Source organism: Aristolochia californica, unplaced genomic scaffold (assembly GCF_029961685.1).
Source record: "Aristolochia californica isolate CCGP_79_NKW_82.1479 unplaced genomic scaffold, dmAriCali1.0.hap1 SCAF_2, whole genome shotgun sequence".
NCBI lineage: Eukaryota > Viridiplantae > Streptophyta > Magnoliopsida > Piperales > Aristolochiaceae > Aristolochia > Aristolochia californica.
The window spans coordinates 4549462-4569949 of record NW_027181881.1 but is presented as its reverse complement, the minus strand read 5'-3'; the positions used below and the strand labels follow the sequence as shown (position 1 = coordinate 4569949).

General features: G+C 35.8%; 2 protein-coding genes across 3 annotated transcripts; one reads left to right on the top strand and one right to left on the bottom strand.

The window, feature by feature from the left end:
• Nucleotides 1–828: 828 nt before the first annotated feature.
• LOC137956433 (protease Do-like 2, chloroplastic) lies at nt 829–15447 on the top strand. Its single transcript, XM_068803928.1, has 21 exons — nt 829–1076; nt 1789–1962; nt 2189–2242; nt 6344–6417; nt 6582–6645; nt 7449–7493; nt 9415–9522; nt 10334–10411; nt 10539–10605; nt 10738–10796; nt 11540–11639; nt 11741–11820; nt 12466–12522; nt 13188–13291; nt 13433–13520; nt 13633–13718; nt 13933–13957; nt 14066–14137; nt 14511–14561; nt 14647–14707; nt 14795–15447. The coding sequence occupies exons 1-21, from the start codon at nt 891–893 to the stop codon at nt 15037–15039; spliced, it is 1878 nt and encodes a 625-aa protein (XP_068660029.1). The 5' UTR covers nt 829–890; the 3' UTR covers nt 15040–15447.
• Nucleotides 15448–16065: 618 nt separating this feature from the next.
• Nucleotides 16066–19167, bottom strand: LOC137956100 (superoxide dismutase [Cu-Zn]). 2 transcript variants are annotated; one of them, XM_068803430.1, is made up of 8 exons: nt 19060–19167; nt 18317–18405; nt 18009–18110; nt 17798–17893; nt 17651–17682; nt 17481–17556; nt 16409–16462; nt 16066–16296 (listed from the first exon to the last, which is right to left on the bottom strand). In XM_068803430.1, the coding sequence occupies exons 2-8, from the start codon at nt 18390–18392 to the stop codon at nt 16274–16276; spliced, it is 459 nt and encodes a 152-aa protein (XP_068659531.1). In that variant the 5' UTR covers nt 18393–18405; nt 19060–19167; the 3' UTR covers nt 16066–16273. The 2 variants fall into 2 exon arrangements, with proteins under 2 accessions (XP_068659531.1, XP_068659533.1); XM_068803432.1 differs by having other exon boundaries at nt 18317–18398; nt 19060–19156.
• Nucleotides 19168–20488: the final 1321 nt, after the last annotated feature.

Sequence of the window (20488 nt, the reverse complement as noted above, 5' to 3'; positions counted from 1 at the left end):
ATTGTATTAAATTAGTAATTTAATAGTCGTAATTAAAATATTGTTAAAGTAAACATTTGACAAATGGTTTTGCTTTAATTATCCCATTGCTATAATTAATGAAACCAATGGTTTTAAATTTTGTGGCAATATATTATTAATTAATAATATGTAAAAATATATATTATGTTATTGATAAAATAATATTTTTTATTACTATATTAAATTAGTGATTTTTAATGTTAAAATATATCTTACGTTATTAAAAAAATAATTTATTTATTTATTATATTATCTTATGTTATTTTTTCCTTATTTATTTATTTTTATAATTTATTCTAGTCACATGTAATTATCATATTAATTTATAATAAATTTTAATCATTAAGTAATATAATATAATATTTTATTAATTAGTTTATTAATATATTTTAATACTAAAAATTAAATCACTTATAAGTGTAATAACCATGTTTATTTTGGTTAATTATTTGTTTAAGTATATGTTCTATTTAAATATATTATAAAAAATTACTCATTTTTTTTTTTATATCATATTTTTCATTTTGGGGTATTAACTCTGGAATCTGTTTTCCAATGCACTTGAACTCGTCGACACTAACACCCAAACCTAAGGATGAGTTGAAGTTGAATAAATTAGTAACCATCGTTTTTACCATTTATGGTAATTTGTTAACATTATTTGAATTCTCGTTCAAGTCATTGAGTAAAAGGGTAAAACTCAGGCAAGACCCCCGGCGTCCAATAAATGGTTATTTTTTTGTTGGGTCGGAACTGTTAATAAAAGACCTCCCGTGAAAACGATAATCCAATCCTTGCACCATTTAGAAAAAGGTATCCCCCAAAGGATAAGGAGCAGAACCTGTATTTTTTTCTCTAGCTACACTTCAATGGCGATTGTTGCCGCGAGCTATTATTTTTCCATCTTCTCCTCCACAGACGCCTCTTATTTTTATCCTGCTTTGTCTTCTGTCCATTTCGGCGCTTCTCAGAGAATTTTGTCTTCTGGAAAGGCTGCATTCTCGAGGAGAAAAGCTATTAGAAAAGCCTCCTCCCTTAAAACTACAACTGATGAGGTAATGCTTAAGATGAGGTGCTTCGAACTTTGTTCTGTTCTGTTTATTTCTTTCGCCTGCGCAGTCGATAATTTGCTGCTTCTATTAGGCGCAGTAGTGGTCGATTTGTTTCTTATAGGATCATTATGATGTACTGAATTTGGATAAAACGTCGAAAAGAGACTCGATTTTTTCAGGTTGCTTTTACCTATTATCTTTTCCTCGAATAAAGTAGAGGTGAACACCATGACGTCTATAAACTCTTAGCTTTGTTTTTCTCCCAACAGCTTGCTCTTACTCATTGCTATTCTTCAGCTCAGCCATTTAGTGTGTGAAACTCACTATTTGAACGTAACTGTCTATCTTATACTGTCAAGGAAACATCAAATATTTCTTATTCATAGTTCATATTTGCAGCTGGTTAATATTAAGTGAAAAAACTTTATAGGCGTGAATGAGTTCAAATAAATTGAACTAGGCTCTTCTAATGCCATCGAAGGAACAGTAATATTAGTTAGAGGGATTCAATTTCTTAATAAAAGGCCAGAATTCCTATTACTAGATACTGCAAGCTAAGGCTTGCATTCATATACATTGCAGGGAGACACACGCAGGCACATACATACACGACATAGCCTTTCAATTTCTATTTATGTGTTAGTACCCTTTTCTAAATTTTTTATTAAAGCATTCTAGTAGGCAGTATTCTCATGAGCACATATTGAATATTCAGATAGATGGTGTTTCGCACAAAAGGTTTTCTGATAGGGGAAGAAAAAGAAGTACCTACTCACGTTCAAGTGGTGCTAAAGAGGAGTTGCAGGGAGCTCAGTCCACAGCTTTTAAATCACTTGGCTTCTCTAAAAAGGATAAAAAGGCATCACTATATGATGTGAAAGAACAACAGGCATGATCATTTCTATCCGTTTGAGCATGTGTTTCATGATTCTTTGTACAATACCCTCAATTAACTAATCCTAATGGAGTATTTATCAGATTTATGAGACAATGTAGGTTTCTCTTAAGAGTCATGAGTTGCTAATTTAGTTTTGTTATAGTTTCTTCTGCATAACTTCCAATTCCCTATGAATAAAATTTTGTGATAGATTAATACGGATGATGTGACTTTTCAGATTAATGAACCTGGAAATCTCCAAGATACAGCTTTCCTAAATGCTGTTGTTAAGGTACTCCCTTTCCCTGTGTCATTTGAAAATGTATTAACGTCTTAATGTAATTCTGTATGCACATTATATTTTGCAATGAATTGTTTGGAATTTTCTTTCAAACATGCAAGAAACTCTTTCTTGCTCGGTGATGTTTGCACTGGCATTGAAACATTCTGTTGATGAAGCGGCCTCTATCTATCCCATATGCTGTGATCTTCTGATTTAGGCATTCTTTCCTTCTGTTGTAGATATGTTTATGTTTGAGTTCAGGGGTATTTGGTAATTTTACTAGGATATTATCGTGTGTTGATGTTCTAGTTAGCAAGATGTTAATTAGGGAAGTCTAATGATGTATGTTTTATCATTTTTATTATGGATTTATGGGTGTAAGTGGCATGAGTGTCACATTGGCAATATGATCCTTTTCTTTGTAATTCACTTAAGTTGTTTAATAAGAGAATTAGGGGTTGACCAGACACCCTAACCGGACTGGAATTAAACACAGTTTCTTTCGTCCCTCTTCTTCTCTTATTCTTCTCTTCTCCATTCTTTAATCTTTTTTCTTCCCTTAGTTTACATTGTATCAAAGCAGTGAATCCGCTCGAGGACACATTGTATTAGACCTTTACCCTTTCTTCTCAAGTTTGGCAGTTTTCTTGAGGGAAAAACTTTATTTTTTATTTTTATAATTATTTTTTATTTTTTTCTGATTGGCCTAAAGATATCTTTTCATCTCTGTGTGCTAGAACCTTCAAGGTGAGGGCATGTGCTGCAAATTAGGCAACTTTATGTGTTTTTTTGTCCCAAGAGTGTTGTTTTAAGGTCTTCTCTAAGACCTGTACTTGTGCACCTCTTCAGGTGTCACTGTCTTTTGCTTGGGTCACCAGTGTTGTGCCTGCGTCAGCATCGTGAGTTGGAAGTCATCTTGGATGCGTTGATTTGTAAATATTGGTCTTCATATGTATGTACTGAGTTCATTGAGCCCTAGGTGTACGCTGGTGTGGGGACCACAATTGGTTGTGCAATTGTAGTGATTGGAGTGATAAAGTTTGGTGTGCTAGAATTGGTAAAGATTGTGACTACTTATAGTGTCAGATTGTAATTCTTAGAGGGATATCAATGGTCGATGCTGGTGAAGTTGTTACACCTTCCAAGGGATCAAGTAATTCAGATTCTAAAGACTCCCACACCATTCACATAACCTCTACTAAGCTGAATGGGCAAAATTACATTAATTGCTCCTGATTTGTTAAAATGTTCCTTAAGGTAAAAAGAAAGCTGAAGTTTCTTAGTGGAGTTCCTCCCTCACCTTCTAATGATGACTGGGAGGTAGAAGACAGCCAAGTTATGACTTTAGTGTCAAGGAAAGTCTGAGTGATCAGTTTATGTATTGTACTACATCAAGGAGATATGAGATACACTTAAATCTATTTTTTGCAAACTAACATGTCTGGAATTTCTGATCTATTTACAAAATATTTTAGTATGTCAAGGGGTGATAAGACAGTGATCCAATACTTTATAGAGACGAGAGGTGTCTTGAAAGAGATCAGTACACTCCATCCTTTTTTTACAGATGTTGCTGAGCTTAGGAAGTAGAAAAATTAGATTCAGGTTACATGATTTCTAGATGGGTGGGGGGCAGAGTATGATCCTATCTGGGCCCAAATTCTAGCTGATGATGGGATCAAACATTAGAGAAAGCTTATAATTGAGTTCTTCATGTTGAAGGAATAGTGGGAAATGGAAAAGCCGAAGGGTTGTGATGCTGCCCTTAATATCTCCTCTCCAACTCCTCGGTCTGAATCTTCTAGAGGGCGAAGGGAGGCATTGGATGTAGGAGACATGGCAGCAATAGTGGTGGTAGAGGTAAAGGCTGTGGAAATAGAAAGTGTGTTCATTGTGGCAAGTCTAAACACTTCTCAATAAGTGCTAAGATAAAATTGGGAAACTTGCTTGGGTTAATTCTTGCATACCCGTAGAAGTTGGTGAAGTGGTTAGTAGTGAGATTGGGTCCTCTGGTACCACCCAAGAGATGCTTCAAAAGATACTTTAGCAGCTGGCAATGACCACTACTCCAACATCTTAAGCACTTCTACTCCTACAGCTAATACACAACGACAAGTTTAGGTATTTTTGCACTTTATGTATCGTCTTCTTCTTGGGTGATAGACTTTGGCCCCTCCAGCCATATTTTAGGTATGTCCTCTAGTTTTTTCAAATTTATTTCCATCTTCATCAAATAAATTGGTTACCCTAGTTGATGACTCTACTTCTTGTATCCATGGTGAGGGGAATGTTTGCCTCTCATCTAGTCCTTCATTAACTTCAGTATTGTGTGTCCAAAAATTTCTTGTCAACTTGTTGTCTATCTGTAAATTTATTAAGTCACTCAATTGCTCAGTCACATTTTTTCCTTCTTATTGTATGTTTTAGGACTTGCAGAAAAGGAGGAAGATCAGTTAGGGGCGTAAGAACAATAGGTTGTACTACCTTAATATTGTTCCTGAGAAAAAAGTTAGTTGCAATGAAATTTGCGCCCTCTCCTTACTTGTGGCATCTATGCTTGTAACATTCGTCGATAGTCAAACTACATCAATTCATCTCTACCTTTCTTCCATATACTTCATTTGAATGTCAGTCGTGTCAGCTAAAGAAGCACCATCAGAATTTGTTTCTTCTAAGTAGTCGGCAGTTCCATCCCTTTAAGTTCGCTTTGATGTATGGGGCCCATGTTCTGTCCATAAGTTTTTTGGTTTCAAATGTTTTTTAACATTTATAGATGATTATAGTCGTGTGACTTGGGTATATTTTCCTTTGATAGAAAACGAAAGTCTTGGTGTATCTATCAAATTTGATGCTGAAATAAAACCACAAGTTTGGTGCTTTCATCCATGTCTTTATTTTTTATAAAGGTCTTGATTGGCAAACAGTAATTTCTCATCCTTTTGTACTATGCATGAGATCATTCATCAAACCTCCTATGTGTATACTCAGCTGAATGGGATTGTTAAAAGAAAGAATCGACATTTGCTTAAAGTTGCTTGTACTATATTATTCCAAATGCATGTTGAGAAGTCGCTTTGGGGAGATGTTGTGCTCACCTCCTGCTATTTGATTAACAAAATGTCATCCTTTATGCTAGGTGGCTATATCCTTGTGTGTTTTGAAGCCTAGGTGTAAGCTATTTGATTTATCGCCTCAAGCTTTTTTATCTATTTGTTCTGTCTATTGTGTTTGTCCTCATATTGACAAACTGTCTCCTTGGGTTGTTTGTTGTGTTTTCCTTGGGTATTCCAGAAACTAAAAAGGTTATCAATGTTATGATACTCAGTCTAGAAGCAGAATGTAGTTGCCAGAATAAGTGTTGAAGTTGAATATCAAGCAATGACGCATGCTGTAAGTAAGCTTATATAGGTGAAATCTGTATTGCAAGAATTCGGTTTGGAGGGGAATGACCCAATGGAACTTAATTGTGATAACCAAACAATAATCTTCATTGCAAGCAATCCAATGTTCTAAGAGAGAACCAAACATGTAAGTGGATTGCCATTTTATTCATGTTGTATTAAGTGGAAAAGCGACTACTCCATATGTAAGGACCATTGACCAGATAAAAGACTTGTTTACCAAGGCCCTTGGAAAGTGTCCCTTCATTAATTTTTATTCCAAGCTGGGATTGGTGGATATATATGCCCCAGCTTGAGGGGGAGTATTAGGGTTCTGTGATATTTTGGTATTTTTACTTGGATTTTATTGTGTTTTGATGTTCTAGTTAGCTAGATATTAATTAGGAAAGTCTAATGATGTGTTTTTTAGCATTTTTATTACTGATTTATGGTTGTGAGTGGTATAAGTGTCATAAGGGCATTATGGTCTTTTTTGAATTCACTTAAGCTGTTTAATAAGAGGACAAGGGGTTGACCAGACACCCTAACGAGACTGGAATCACACACAGTCTCTTTTTGCCCCCTTCTTCTCTTTCTTCTTCCCATAGTTTACAGTTTGTTTATTTCCTCGCTAAATGGCATTGAATTGTCCATGATATATCTACTTTTCAGTAAGTAAGAGTGTCTTTGCTTCATAAAAAGTTGGTTTGGTTCAATTTGCTTTGACTAGGTTTACTGCACTCACACTGCTCCTGATTATTCCCTTCCTTGGCAAAAACAACGACAATTCACTAGTACAGGCAGGCATGTTCTTATCTATTCTTTTGACCAGTAACTTTCTTTCAGATATGCAGATTTTTCCTTTCTTTTCCACTATTTTTTTTGTTTTTTTGAAAAGGCATTTCAAATTTTCTTTATTATAGATGAGATTTGAATGTATATGTGCTAACAAGGAGAATATGATGCAGTGCCTTTATGATAGGGGATGGAAAGCTATTGACAAATGCACACTGTGTTGAACATGGTACACAGGTTTGTATTATGCAAGGAGACATGATTCTCACATAACCCCTACCGAAAATCTAGGGTTGCACCTTATGAGTATAAGTTTTTTTGGAACACTAAAATCTTAAATATGGTTGGGGCAGAACTAAATGCTCATCTGGTATAAGGTTCACCAAAAAGGCTTTTTTTTTTTTTTACTTTTTGGTGAAACACAAATACTTAACTTCTAGCCTTTTTGGTGAACATGAACCAATCTCCTCTGATTTATGTTAGGTGCTCTTCTTTCTGTTTTGGAGCATGCAACCAAGTCTCTACTGTCTCCGATTTATAAGATCTTAATACCGTTAGTGTCAAATCCTGCAAGAGGAAAAAGAAGATCTCTAGTGTTTGCTTCTCCCAAGTTTGGTTCTTTTAGTTGTTAGAAGTTGGATCTGGCTATTTCTTTTAACTTTGTGTAAAGCGGTGGAAATGGGCATAATATTTTTATTGGTGACTACTTGGGTGAGATTTCAATATATAAAGACTTGTGGAGGATGTAGGAAAATTAGCTCCACTAAGTATTCTTTATATTCATAGTAGCCAAACCCTAGATCAATGATATCTATTGTCTAGAGACTAGGAAAAGGAGTTAACCACTCAACATGTTGTGGGAAACACCCTTCTTTGATAAGCTGTCTAGAGATTCCTCTGTATTTTCTTAGGCTTTTCAAAATTTTCACCTTCTAAAACAAATGAAAAGCTTATATGAGCCTCACCTTGCTTTTTAATGTTTTCTATTAAATTATGTCAGATTTGACAAACTTTTCCAGTTACCTTTGCAATAAATGCAGGTGAAAGTAAAAAGGCGGGGTGATGACAGAAAATTTGTGGCTAAGGTATCTTCCTTTATGAAATACTGTGTTGTTTCCATAAAAGATTCTTCATCTTGTTGTTATCATTTGTTTAAATGATCATAGTGATTGTCTAAACTATTACGCCAACTCCGTCATTTCAAGTATACTAGAAGGGGCCAGACTAAGCGATACAAACCTGTTGCTAATGTGAATGGTAATTCTTGAGTTCCTCAAATCTGAAATACTAGAATTAAGTCCCTCCCCCTTTGCATATGTTTTGATTGATTGTTGGCACATAATGAAGGCCACTAAAAAGCATGGATGAAAATAGTGAGAAATGACTTGCAAAAAACTAACCTAAAAATATAATCAACAAACTAAAGAGAACAGAGGAGAAGGATTTGTGTAGCCTATCCTAACATAGTTAGGATAAGGCTCTAAAGCTTATGATGAAATATCTGTCACCATTACAAAGATTGTGTAAACTACTGGTATTTGATATTTTATGAATTGGATCTTGGGGGCTAGCCTAGACAAATCCATTGAATTCAAGGATGTACTTGCAATGAAACTCTTGCGAAACTGATGTTAGTATTTTTGTTGTGGCCCTACTCGGAACTCTTTTTCGCTGGTTTGTGCGTACATTATCTGATTCTACGGATTTCATCTCTTTAATGGTTCATCATTGGGAGATCGGTGTTGTATTGACATTGTGTCATGGAGCGTAGTGCTCAAAATTTCTTCTAAATCAATAATGGTGAAAATTAGGGCAATTCACTTAGACCTTCATATGTTTAGATGTGCCTCATATGGGGTGTTGGGTATAGGACTATGCATTGACAAGATGTCACATCACCATACAATTTTGTCTGTGTATATCACATAGGACAAATGACCACTTGATTGGATAATTGGGCCTCAAGCCCATGAACTCGATCACCTCCCGATCTCACTTCCTTTGATCTTGGTAACTGGCCCAACTTTTTGTGAGATACGTGATTCTTTGGGAGTGGCAAGAACTTTATTTGATGCATCTAGCCATTTTGGGGAATTTGTATTTTCTGCATAGTTGGGAGGTTTTTATTCTAAGAGAAACTCCTCTTAGAGGCAAAATTGTAATTTTTTAGAGAAATCAAAAGCTTAGGAAATTATTGATTATACTCAAAATTTGGATTTTTGATTCCTATAAATGGTTTTTGGACAACTATTTCAAAATTGTTTTATTAAAATTATTTTTCAAAAAAAAATTCATTTAAAACTTTATGGGCCTGTGGACTCCACTTGTTGGGTTTCATATTTGGGATCAAACTTTGTTGTTGGGGACACCTCATCTAGTTAGAATTTGAGTTTGGATTGGGAAGCTGAAATAGAGGAGGAATCCTCTTTAGAAATAAGAAGGATTGATGAACCACTGGATTCTATATACGTACATTCTGAGGTTACGCCAATCTTTAAATAGACTCTACCCTATCTCATGATAGAGGGACCTACCATCAAGAAGTAGTCGCCAAAGAAATAAGTGATCTAACTATTTTATTTTTGAAAATCTAGAAATCTTGATTAATTCTCGAAAATTCGGATTTATTATTAGGACAACAACTGATCCTATACTTGGTTAGTTAGAATATAAATCATAACCTTATGAATGCATATGAGATGATCTAAGATTTATAAAGAAAACAAATCATAAAAAGTGGCTGATATATAACCTAGTTTGTAGGGATAATAAAAACATGCTATTCACCTCTTCTTGGCTAAACAGTTGAAGTTGATGAGTTTTCAACAAATAGTGAAAACCAGTTTCACATGGTTTCAGCTGTTCTATCGTAAAAGAGGTTCAATCCTCTCTCTCTCTCTCTCTAAATACCCTTTCACTTTCTTACTGTGTGAGAACTTATCTGTGCAGATTGTGATTTTTAAAGGTTTCAAAGTTAACAACTTCCTCAGAAATCTATATGTGCAGGTATTGGCAAGAGGTGTTGAGTGTGACATTGCTCTGCTTTCAGTAGAAAGTGAGGAGTTCTGGAGAGGTGCTGAACCTCTACGTTTTGGCCGCTTGCCATGTCTTCAGGTTCGGATCTCTCTCTCTCTCTCTCTCTGGCTCTCGTATTTCATCCTGCATATATTAAAATAATAAGCTTAACACTCTTTCTTGTTATACTATTATTTCATTTTAAAGATATACTTATTATAAATTGTAACTAATGTAGTCTCTTACCTTCATTCTTTCATCTCATTTTTATTGTTTTTTGTGTCTTCATCTTTACTTATTTCTTTTTGTATTTGTTTGACATAGACATTGAAATAGCCTTGTATCTTTTTCTATTGAGCCAAGGTGAAAAAGTGATGTTCATTTAAATTATAGAATTTTAACCGCTTAAATGGTCATTCTAGTATAACTATTGAAATGTATTTGGTTTATTTGGAATGATAAGAAGAGATTTCATTAAGAAAGGGTAAGTAGAGGACCTTACTGAAGGAATGATGCTACAGTGAATAAATGAAAATAAAAGCCTCACAGAAAATGTAGCCACAACCCTGAGAATCTTTAGGTCACCCATAACAAGGTGCTATAGGGATAACCCATTACAGTCCAAGCAGCCAGCTATGTTATTAGTCTATTAGGAGTATGGGTCTGAGAGATGGTCAAAAGGTCTAAATAATTAAAAATCTTATCATAATTCTAGATGAAGTACAGCTGATGTTATCCCTCAAAATGATCTTTTGGTAAATTAACAATGAATCAGTTTTGAATGTTTGACATTGATGCCAGTAGTTTATTCATAGATTGAAGAAATAAAGAAACATCCTAGTCTATTTTTCTTCTGGCCTATGAGGATTTGCATTTCCGCTAAATTTACTTAAATGTTTTAATATTGCAGGATTCAGTTACTGTTGTAGGATACCCATTTGGAGGTGACACTATATCGGTGACAAAGGGTGTGGTGTCACGAATAGAGGTTTGATTAGTTAAATGTGACTTCTGTAGCTTCTGTTGTCTAGTTTGCTTTGGACTTCTTCTTCTTCTTCTTCTCTTTTTTTTTTTTTTTTTGGCCTTTCCTGAGATTGGTCTATCTCTGTTACAAGGTTACTTCATATGCTCACGGTTCTTCTGATTTGCTGGGTATTCAAATTGATGCCGCAATAAATCCTGGTTAGTGGGCTTATCTACTTTAAATCCTATATTCTCTATTCAGTATGTAGCAGCTTATTCCTGATCTCCTTTTTTCTTTCCGTTCCAGATTTACAATCTGGTATTCACTGAAGAAGGTTTGTTATTTTATAGGAAATAGTGGTGGTCCTGCATTCAATGATCAGGGGGAGTGCATTGGTGTTGCATTTCAGGTTGGTACCTTCCTGTAATGTGAAATCTTTCCTGTGGTTCTGCTTTTAGATTTTGGTCATCAGAGAGTCTCACAAGTTTTGCTGGTACCCTTTCCTGTAACCTATGGTTTATCTCTGCATAAATTGTCTACTGGTTATATCTGGAGAATTGGAAAATGTGCAACTTAACTATATTCAATATATATCATTGTTTTACACCTTGCCTCTCGCTATTTTAATGTTTCTCAAAGGAATGTGACTGTTTAATCATGCATGACACGGCCATTTAAGGTGCCAAAACCCCCTGGGAGTAGCATCACAACTGAATCCATGGTTCAAAATTGCACAAATTAGAAGGCAAGAGAGTTCAAACAATTGCAGACACCTGATGCGTGCTAGGAATTGATCTATAGTGTTATTTGATTGACCCTGTCATGCTAAGAACCTGTGGTCGATGGATCTGCCTTTCTTTTGCTGATGCTGCATTCTAACCCTTGGGTGGTCCTGGTTAAGATGATTAGTAGCGTGTTATTTAGACAGATTCCCACAATTATCTTCTCTTTGCTACCAAACAACTTCCTATGTGTCTGCTGTTTGTCTTTTTCCTCATACATATGATTCTCTCTCTCTCTCTCTCTCTCCCCCCTTTGCAGTTTCTTTTCAACTGTATCATGAATTATTTCCAAAAAATTGGTTCAAGGAATATGAAAGTATTTGAAGTCTGCTATTAGTTGAAAATGTTTCTTACCAAACAGTTTGTCTAGGTTTTCAGATCTGAAGAAGCAGAGAACATTGGATATGTTATTCCCACAACAGTTGTGTCTCACTTTCTGGAAGACTATGAGCGCAATGGGAAGTACACCGGTAAGCAACCAATAATCTGATAATATGTTTATTCTTGTAGTTGTCTTTGTGAAGTTAAGGTGGAGTTAACTGATGTAGACCATTTTTATGTTAACATTCAGGATTTCCATCACTTGGTGTCCTGCTTCAGAAGTTAGAAAATCCAGCTCTACGTACATGCCTAAAAGTTGAGTCCAATGAGGTATTTGAAGATAGGAATTGGTTTTTCTACAAATACAAATAAGAGTGTAGAGTTTACTCAAACACCCTCCTGGGAAGTGCTTCTTATCCACCACTCTTAACAGTACAATAGTTACAGGCACACACTTTTTCATGAACAGTGACAATTATATGAAGAAAAAAAGAGGCAGTAGGCACCCAAAGAGACAAAGAAAGGGAAATATGCTAAGGGAATTAATTGGGAGCCCTGTCTACAGCTAGAAGTTGATGACAGGCTCCCTCTTTAGCAAGGAAATTTGCAATGGAGTTAGTATACCATGGCAGGTAGGTCCATTACCTAATGCTGGACCTGTTAAGCGTTCCTTTTTCAAAGAATGGGCCCACATGTGGCAGTTGTTTGCTTCCACACAAAAGAACCCAACGCAAAAGTGGGTGAACAAATATAACCTATAGAGGAGATGCTACAACGTTTTCTTAGATTACGTGATTTTAGTCTTCTAGCAGAAGGGGATTTCGTCTTGCAAGGTGCTGTATGTTGCCAGGTCCTGGGGTTATTCTCTATGTGAAGAACACTTTTTGGTTCTTGAGTAAAGCGTTTCTTAGTTTTACTTGTATTTGTTACTCCACAAGTTCTGTGATAATATGTATCTCTTCACTCACATGGCAGGGCGTTTTGGTAAGACGAGTTGAACCTACTTCTGCAGCAAATAATGTCGTAAAGGAGGTATCTGGTCTCAAGACTTGTTTTTTAATTCCATTCCTTTGCAGCAATGCATTTATGAGTATAAATCAACAATTAATTGAAAACCCAGAGTGCCTGCTAGATGAGCCATCATTGAATTTGATGTCATTTTGATTCATTGATTGCATTTTAACTAATTTTGCCTCAAGTAGCCTGCCAGGCTGTCCGTATGTAAGAATAGTGGTGGCAGCGGAACCTGACCCAATGCCCACCCCTACAAGGGAGGTATTGAGAGCACATAATATGTGAAGGAGGATTGACCCTGTAGTGCGATAAGCATATAGTACTCAAGCAAATTAGAAGCCGGTGGTCTATTTAGCCTTTGTATATTTTTGGATGAGCATGCTATTTACTTTTTTCAAAAATTATCCAGAGTGTGAAAGAAATTTAATGCATCACATCGTAAGACCTGGAATATTGTACTCCACAGTGTCTTTTAGCTAACCAACTATCGAGTTTAAAAACTACTTTTAGTCTCTCTCTCTCTCTCTCTCTCTCTCTTTCTCTCTCAGTAAAAATTGGATATGTGTGGATGCCACCTCTGTCCACATGTTTGTCTACCATCTTTTAACATTAAGTGGATAAATATTCATCACTTTTGTCATGGAATGGCCTGAAATGAGTTCTGTAGATATTGTCTTCTACAGGGGGATGTGATTGTAAGCTTTGATGGTGTACGTATAGGTTCTGAAGGAACAGTCCCATTTCGGACATCTGAGCGTATTGCATTTCGCTACCTCATAAGCCAAAAGTAATGATCCTGCTTTGGCATGGAAACTGTATTTAGTTTTACATAATTTTTGAAGTTTGCTTATAACATTTCTATCGTATATCCCTAGTTCTACTTAGTTTTATGAAGTTGCCTGACCAAAAGTTATTTTGAACTACTTAGGTTTGCAGGTGACACAGCAGTTCTAGGTATCATAAGGAATGGGACTTACATGGAAGTTCAAGCAGTTCTTCAACCTCGTGTCCATTTGGTATTTGACTTAAAACTTTTTTCTTGAGACTGGAAATAAAGGTTCTTTATTAGTTTTATGAGTTGTCATAAAAAAAAAAAACGTTGAAGTGAACACTTTACACTCTCTTAAGGTACCATATCACATTGAAGGAGGGCAGCCTTCGTATCTAATTGTTGCTGGTTTGGTGTTTACTCCACTGTCAGAACCACTCATTGAGTAAGTCAAATGTTTAGCTCTTTAAGAAATCTGAGATCAATATGGGTTTTGCCTCTCTTTCATGTGATCGTCATTGTCAAACTGTGGCTGTGTTAATTATTTTATTATATTTCCTACTCTTGGTTACATTATGATGATCAAAACAGAGCAGGTTTGTGGATGTTTTTTCTTTTTTAACTTAAATATCATTTTCCTGGTTTTTGTCATGTGACAGGGAGGAGTGTGAAGACTCAATAGGGGTAAGCCACAAAATAAGCATGCTTATGTGTATACTTCATCCTTTATATGCTGCACTCCCTTTCAATATGAATCGAAAGTGATTGAGGTGTCCTTTTTTCTTTTACCAGTTAAAATTGTTAGCAAAAGCACGATACTCTTTGGCGAAGTTCAAAGGAGAAGAGATTGTAATCTTATCTCAGGTCAATGGATAATTCTATATTTTTCAATTCTTTTCTAATCTACTGTTAACTCTATCTGCATCCTCTCTGGCTTGCTATTTCCTGTGACCAGCATCAACTTTAAGAATAAATTTACTTGACTGTTTAAAATACATAGTGTTGACATTGTCAAAATTCACCTTCAGTTAAGCATGGAGAATAAAAAAATTGAACAATTCAACAAAGTCTTTAAATAATATATAGAGTCAGCCCAGTCAAATTTACATTTGCCATCACTTGTGGAGATTGCGCTGCTGGTTTGGAACTTCTGTGATGTACTTTATAATAAAAAAGATTAATCTTTTGTAGCTTTTTTTCTTCTAATTGCTTGTACTTAAATTATCACTGCTTATAGGTCTTAGCGAACGAGTTGAACATCGGATATGAAGACATGAGCAACCAGCAGGTAAGCAATTCTAACTTTGTGTTTATCTGAATGCAGATTTTCCTTTTGTCATTTCATATAACGTTGGAAATGACGAATTCGGCAGGTTGTGAAGTTCAACGGAGCACGAATCAGAAATATACGACATCTGGCATATCTTGTAGATTGTATGTATTACTTGATGAACCATCATGTACTTATGTTTCATTTTCTTCTTTTCCACTCTAGTCCTCACTTTTCATGCATCTGTGCAGCATGTAAAGACAAGTACCTAGTATTTGAGTTTGAGGACAACTTCCTAGCTGTGTTGGCAAGAGAATCTGCCACTGATGCCTCTTCTTGCATTCTCAAGGACTATGGAATTCCAAGCGAAAGGTCCTCTGATTTATTGGAGCCATATATTGATATGGTAGAAGACTCCCAAATAATTGATAGTGATCAAGGGGATTTCCCCGTTACAAACTTAGAAATTGGATTTGATGGGCTAGTTTGGGCATGAATCCTGTAACTGCAAGCGGGGAAATTGCGTGGGAATGCATGTATAATCTCTCATGGCAAAGTCCAAAGCTTTTGGAGAATGAAGCTCGCAGTGACCCACTTGTGGGATAAATTGAGTTACAGGCATTTTGGCAACATGTTCGCGTGGATGACAGATTCATGAAGGACTTACCAAGTTATCCAGGTAAAAAGTTGAGGTAAATTGCTATCAATTCTGGAAGCAGCTATCTTCATTGCTTTCTGGTCAATTAAATGGAATCAAGCTCCAGAAGTATTGTTTTCTGCAAAGGCAATCTATATTAGATTGAATTGAACTAATACTATTCAATCATTTACATCTAGCTTTTGTAAATGCCAAAATTGCCTTCTGCGCACATTACCACCGCCTTAAAGAAACGTTGAAACTAGCACGGGCAACTTCAGTTCGACACCTCTGTACCCTCTGCCTCTGGAATGCACAAGTACCAAATATTTTAATCTTCTATGAACTAAATAACCTGCTTCTAAAAGTGAGAAACAAGGGATGACTGACCACTCGTGTAATATAGCCAGAATAAAGGTGAAACAAAAGGAAGACAAATAAAAATAAATTTTGGTTATTAATAAGCCATTATTGATGATAAGGAAGACTGAAGTTTAATTTACTGTGGTGTGTTGGTCAAAATTTTGATACTCAAATCTGCAACAAGGATCAAGCAGTCTCTGATTAGTCTTGACCCATTTTTAATCATAGCCAAACGATTGTGTTTTAAATTATAACGTTTACTAATTCGTACTAAGAAACAAGAAACTCTTTTCTTCAATGAAAGCTGTTGGGAGCTTTCGTATTCCCTTGATAGGGACAAACCCATGCCCCCCTTATGAGGAAATAGTAGCAAAGGGAAAGGACTTTTCCTCCCCCTCACCTAGGAAACGACAAAATGGGGTACAATACGACGTAGAGAGATAGCCTCCGATAGTCATCTTTATCCATGCACTGAAAATTTACCCTAAAAATCAGTCGCAATAAGAACATGAAACCAAGGGCTCAACAATGACTTTAGTCCTTTCTACGAACACAAAAAGATCCATGGAGTAGAAACACTCGGCATATAACCAGGTAATAGCAAAGTGCCTTGACAAAAGAGAACCTTCCACTACAGATGATTAACTTTATTTATTATAGCACGAGACTGCTTCTCCACAGTAAACAAGCAATGTAACAACTGCTGCGTTCTCCACGAAAATGGATTAGATCATCCCTGAAGGCCAATAACCCCTGAAAGAGACGATTATATCAAGTCATTTCCGGCCTAAGGAAGAGATTGAAGCATGATCTAGCATCAAGTAACCAATAAAATGTCTACGAAATATACGATAGATACACTCACCACAGGCAACTCGGCCACCTGCATTTCCAGTAGTTTTGCTAAGCTCATGCCCACCTGAAAAGTGGCAGACAACGGCATCAAAATAAAGTATATCTACACACACAAAATATGTCCATAACTTCGAGCTTTTAATCTCAAGTATTTCCAAGTATACAAGGAAAAAAAAAAAAAAGAAGAATCAATCATGTTTTGAGTATTTCCCACTATACAAACTAAAAACAGTCAAGTTTTCAAAAATTTCTCCTCAGCCTTCCTGAACTTATGGTTGGGACTCAGGAGCAGATAGTAATAATATTATTTTTTAGAACACATATTTTTCCTTAACAACTCAAGAAACAATCTAAAACTGGCAATTTCACCAGATAAGCCATGCAGTTTTCACACAGATATAGATCGCATAAGTGTAGAAGTCATTTAAGATCTAGTTACCCAGATATAGAGAGGATAGTATCCCTTGTAAGCTCTACGTAACTGTAAAAAAGTTCCCCATAGAATGGGTGACTTAAAATTTAAGAAACTTCAGTTAAAGATAATTTAGTCATATGTTAATTAACATTTAAAAGTGTTTTTGTAGGTTTTTAATATTATTTTACAGTTTTTTAAATATTTATCCTCTCATACCTTATCAAGGAACCTCTTGCGCTGGAAAGAGACTTGACCCATGACTTGACATTAGAAACCCCCTCTGTGACTTGAGCCATAGGTCCAATCCACTTATACTTTAAAATTAATAAGTGTACACAAATTGGCTTAAATGCAGACAATCACGATAAATCAGTAAAAAAACAACCCTTAACCACCATGAATGAAACCACTGCAGAATGGGCATCGAGTAAATTGAAAATGTAAGATAGTGCCCCTCAGAACTTCCTATTATTACATGTTTACAGCCTCAAATCAAACCACAACAATTGATCTGGTTTAACATCAGATCACCACCAGACATGGCTAGTGGCAACTTAATTCCAAACTAACTATAGTTGCATACCAAGAAGATGAGAAAAAGCATATGCAACTTTGTTTTCCAAATAATAATTTAAAATTATCAGCGTGAAACAAATGAAGTAGGTACCCTTTCCAAGATCATCAGGATCAGCATGGACAACAACAGCTCTCCCAACAATGGAATTTGGGCCAGTGAGAGGAACCTGCAACAGAAGCAGAGATAGATAATAATTTAAAAAGGAACATAATCTACCAACCTCATAATACAGCTGGTAATGATGAGACAAATCAAATTACCTGGCTATCCACAATTGAGAATGTTACAGTACCTGAAACGTTGAAATCAACATGAAGCTGTTAATGAAATTTAAGCACAAACTAACGACTCTTATACCATTAGAAACAATATTAAAAAAACAAACTGAAGGATGAGAGAAGATATACCATCATCACCAGCGGTGACATTCCCAAGGTCACCAGCATGACGGTTTTCATCATCAGGAGCACCATGCTCTTTACCAGCAGGATTGAAGTGTGGCCCTACAGTTTTGAACAAGTTAAGCACATGAGTGTTTGCAGGCCTTCATTCTTCTCTTTACTTTTTGTTTAGTCACCGGCAAGAATCGGAAAGAAAGTGGCTAACAAGTAATAATACCAGTGGACAAGCAGCCATTGGTAGTGTCACCAAGGGCATGAACATGAAATCCATGTAGCCCAGACTGAAGACCAGAGAGAGATGCAGAGACAGTAGTTGGGCCTGGAAAAGAAGAAAGAAACAAAAAGAAACAGAAAACAAGATCAAAAAGTATCAAGAAAAATTTATACTGGATCAGTATACCACTTGCAATAGTACTATCTCCATGTCCATTGTGAACAGGGAGGTGCATCACGGATTCTTAACCACTGAACTAGTGAGTACAGTAACATCATCCCAATTTATCAGTTTAATATGTAATTGATTACCTTCTCCCTCCTGGGTGAAGTACACGGTACCACTGACACCCTCCTTTCCGGTAAGAATAGCAACCGCCTTAACCATTTTCACCTGTGATCTGACGAAAAGATTATATCAACATAAACACATAGAAACGCTCAACAAGCAGAACACATCAAAAAGAGAATAAAAAATGAATATACAATGAGAAATAGCCGATCAACTAAAAAATACCCGAGGAAAACCTAAATAAACCAAGGAATTGAAGTCGGTAATTCCAAAGTCCAACTGTCCTTAAATTAAATCATATAAGCGCCTCAAGCGCCATGAACCTCTAATCCATAAAGAGGATAAGTGATTTTTATCTAAGACAGACCGAACCAGTGCAACGAGTGAAGTCAACAAAATTTCAGCCTACACAATGAACAAAACCATACTCGAAGTTTTCAAACATACAAAACATCGATAATCGCATACCGTTCCAAAATGTAAAGAAGTGGATAGATTTAGGGACTCTTCAAGTGCGAACACAAACAACATAAAAAGGAAATGACAAACACCGATATGATCATCCAAAGCACGACATGTCATCATGCCAAAAAGAATAATCACAATAGATCGTCGAGATGCATTCAAATCTAAAAGTCATAATGTACGATTCATTTTCAAAGTACGATCAGATAAGTCAGTGCCCTCAATATCGTCGCCAAAGGACGAAGACACAGAAATCTTTTCGCAAATAATAGACAAAGTGAGAAGAATGATGCTTTACCTCAGAGCACCCCTTACAGAGAAGAATTGTGCCAGTTAGTTCTCTTGCGAATGGTTAACGCTGTTCGTCGTCACTGGTTTTTGTACGAAGAAGAGGGCAGACGAGCGGGCCCTCACCTACCTAACCTACCCTTGTACGCCCTTCTTTATTAATTTTAATTATCTTTCATTATGGAAAATATTGAAAGCCTACCGACGGCTAGGATCGTCGTTAAGTCATCGATTTCCAATCTGACGGTCCCCTGTTTTAGAGTTACAAGTAATAATCTCGGTAAGAAAATTACCAGAGTGACCTTTTCAGAATCAATCAAATTAAGAAGTTTCTAGAGTCGGCGGCAGCATGTCGCGCCGACGGCGATGGCTTATCTTTTTCTTAGGTAAGAATTAAATTCCTCGTTGGACGGGATGGTTCAATTACACGTGTATAAAGGCTTGAAGCGGCAATAAGTAGAGAAGGATGGAGTGGGAGGACCTGAATTCAAATTCAAATTTTTAGGGAATTTTTTATTTTTATACTATAAATAATAATTAAATTTTATTTCAATAAACCCACTAAATAGAAAAATATTTTTATTTAACCCCTAATTCACTAAAACTATTTGCTTAATTAAGTAAATGGTGTTAGTGAATTCTATTAAAAATTTAAAAACAAGTTATTATGATTAAAATAAACTTAATTAATAATTTTATAAAATAATATTTTAGATGAATGATGCCTGTAGTTCTAATTGCTATAATGAATTAAATTTAGCCAATAAGAGAAAAAAAGTTATACGCCGTGAGGAAGTAACTTACCAAATTCTCCTGATAAGGATTATCTTTTTTTTGTATTTATCTTTATCCCTTCGGATTTTGCAATAAGATCTTCGTGATTGTATTTATTTTATCTATTTAAAATTATTTAAATACCACTTTTAATCAATGCAAATGAGTGGTTCATTTCAACATCTGATATAGTATCAGAGCAGATCAATTAGTCTTCTGCATTTGCTGTATTCTAATTATTTTGTTTCGAAATCCTCTCTGCATGTCACTACCTCTATGCAACGCCCTCCAACAATTCTAGTTTAACCACCCGTCTGGCTTCGGTGTTTCGGCCTCCATCGCCACTTTCAAATAAAGATAAGTTATTAATTTTCTTTCAAATACCAGTCACTTTGAAATAAATATAAGTTATTATCCATTATATTAGCGACTACATCAGGCTCCAAACACACAAACAAACAATCGTGCCTTCAGTGGAGTAAATCAATTACTCATTCAACATCAATTCAAATTCTTGTTTTTCCTTCAAAAAACTCAAAAACTAGTGGTGGTTCCTCACCCCAAGTTGGGCTTAACTCTTCCTTATGATTGGTTTCATATTTATTTCTTTAAAATACACCTTTCCCTTACCCATTTCCAAAAATCCCTTTAGGCGATTAAATTGT

Coding starts and splice junctions, on each gene's coding strand:
- LOC137956433 (XM_068803928.1), top strand. CDS start 891: ATGGCGATTGTTGCCGCGAGCTATTATTTTTCCATCTTCTCCTCCACA. Junction 6,646..7,448: donor GTGTTGAACATGGTACACAG/GTTTGTATTATG, acceptor CAATAAATGCAG/GTGAAAGTAAAAAGGCGGGG. Junction 14,708..14,794: donor TCTGGCATATCTTGTAGATT/GTATGTATTACT, acceptor GCATCTGTGCAG/CATGTAAAGACAAGTACCTA.
- LOC137956100 (XM_068803430.1), bottom strand. CDS start 18,392: ATGGTTAAGGCGGTTGCTATTCTTACCGGAAAGGAGGGTGTCAGTGGT. Junction 16,463..17,480: donor TCCTGATGATCTTGGAAAGG/GTACCTACTTCA, acceptor GCCACTTTTCAG/GTGGGCATGAGCTTAGCAAA. Junction 16,297..16,408: donor AGGTGGCCGAGTTGCCTGTG/GTGAGTGTATCT, acceptor CGTCTCTTTCAG/GGGTTATTGGCCTTCAGGGA.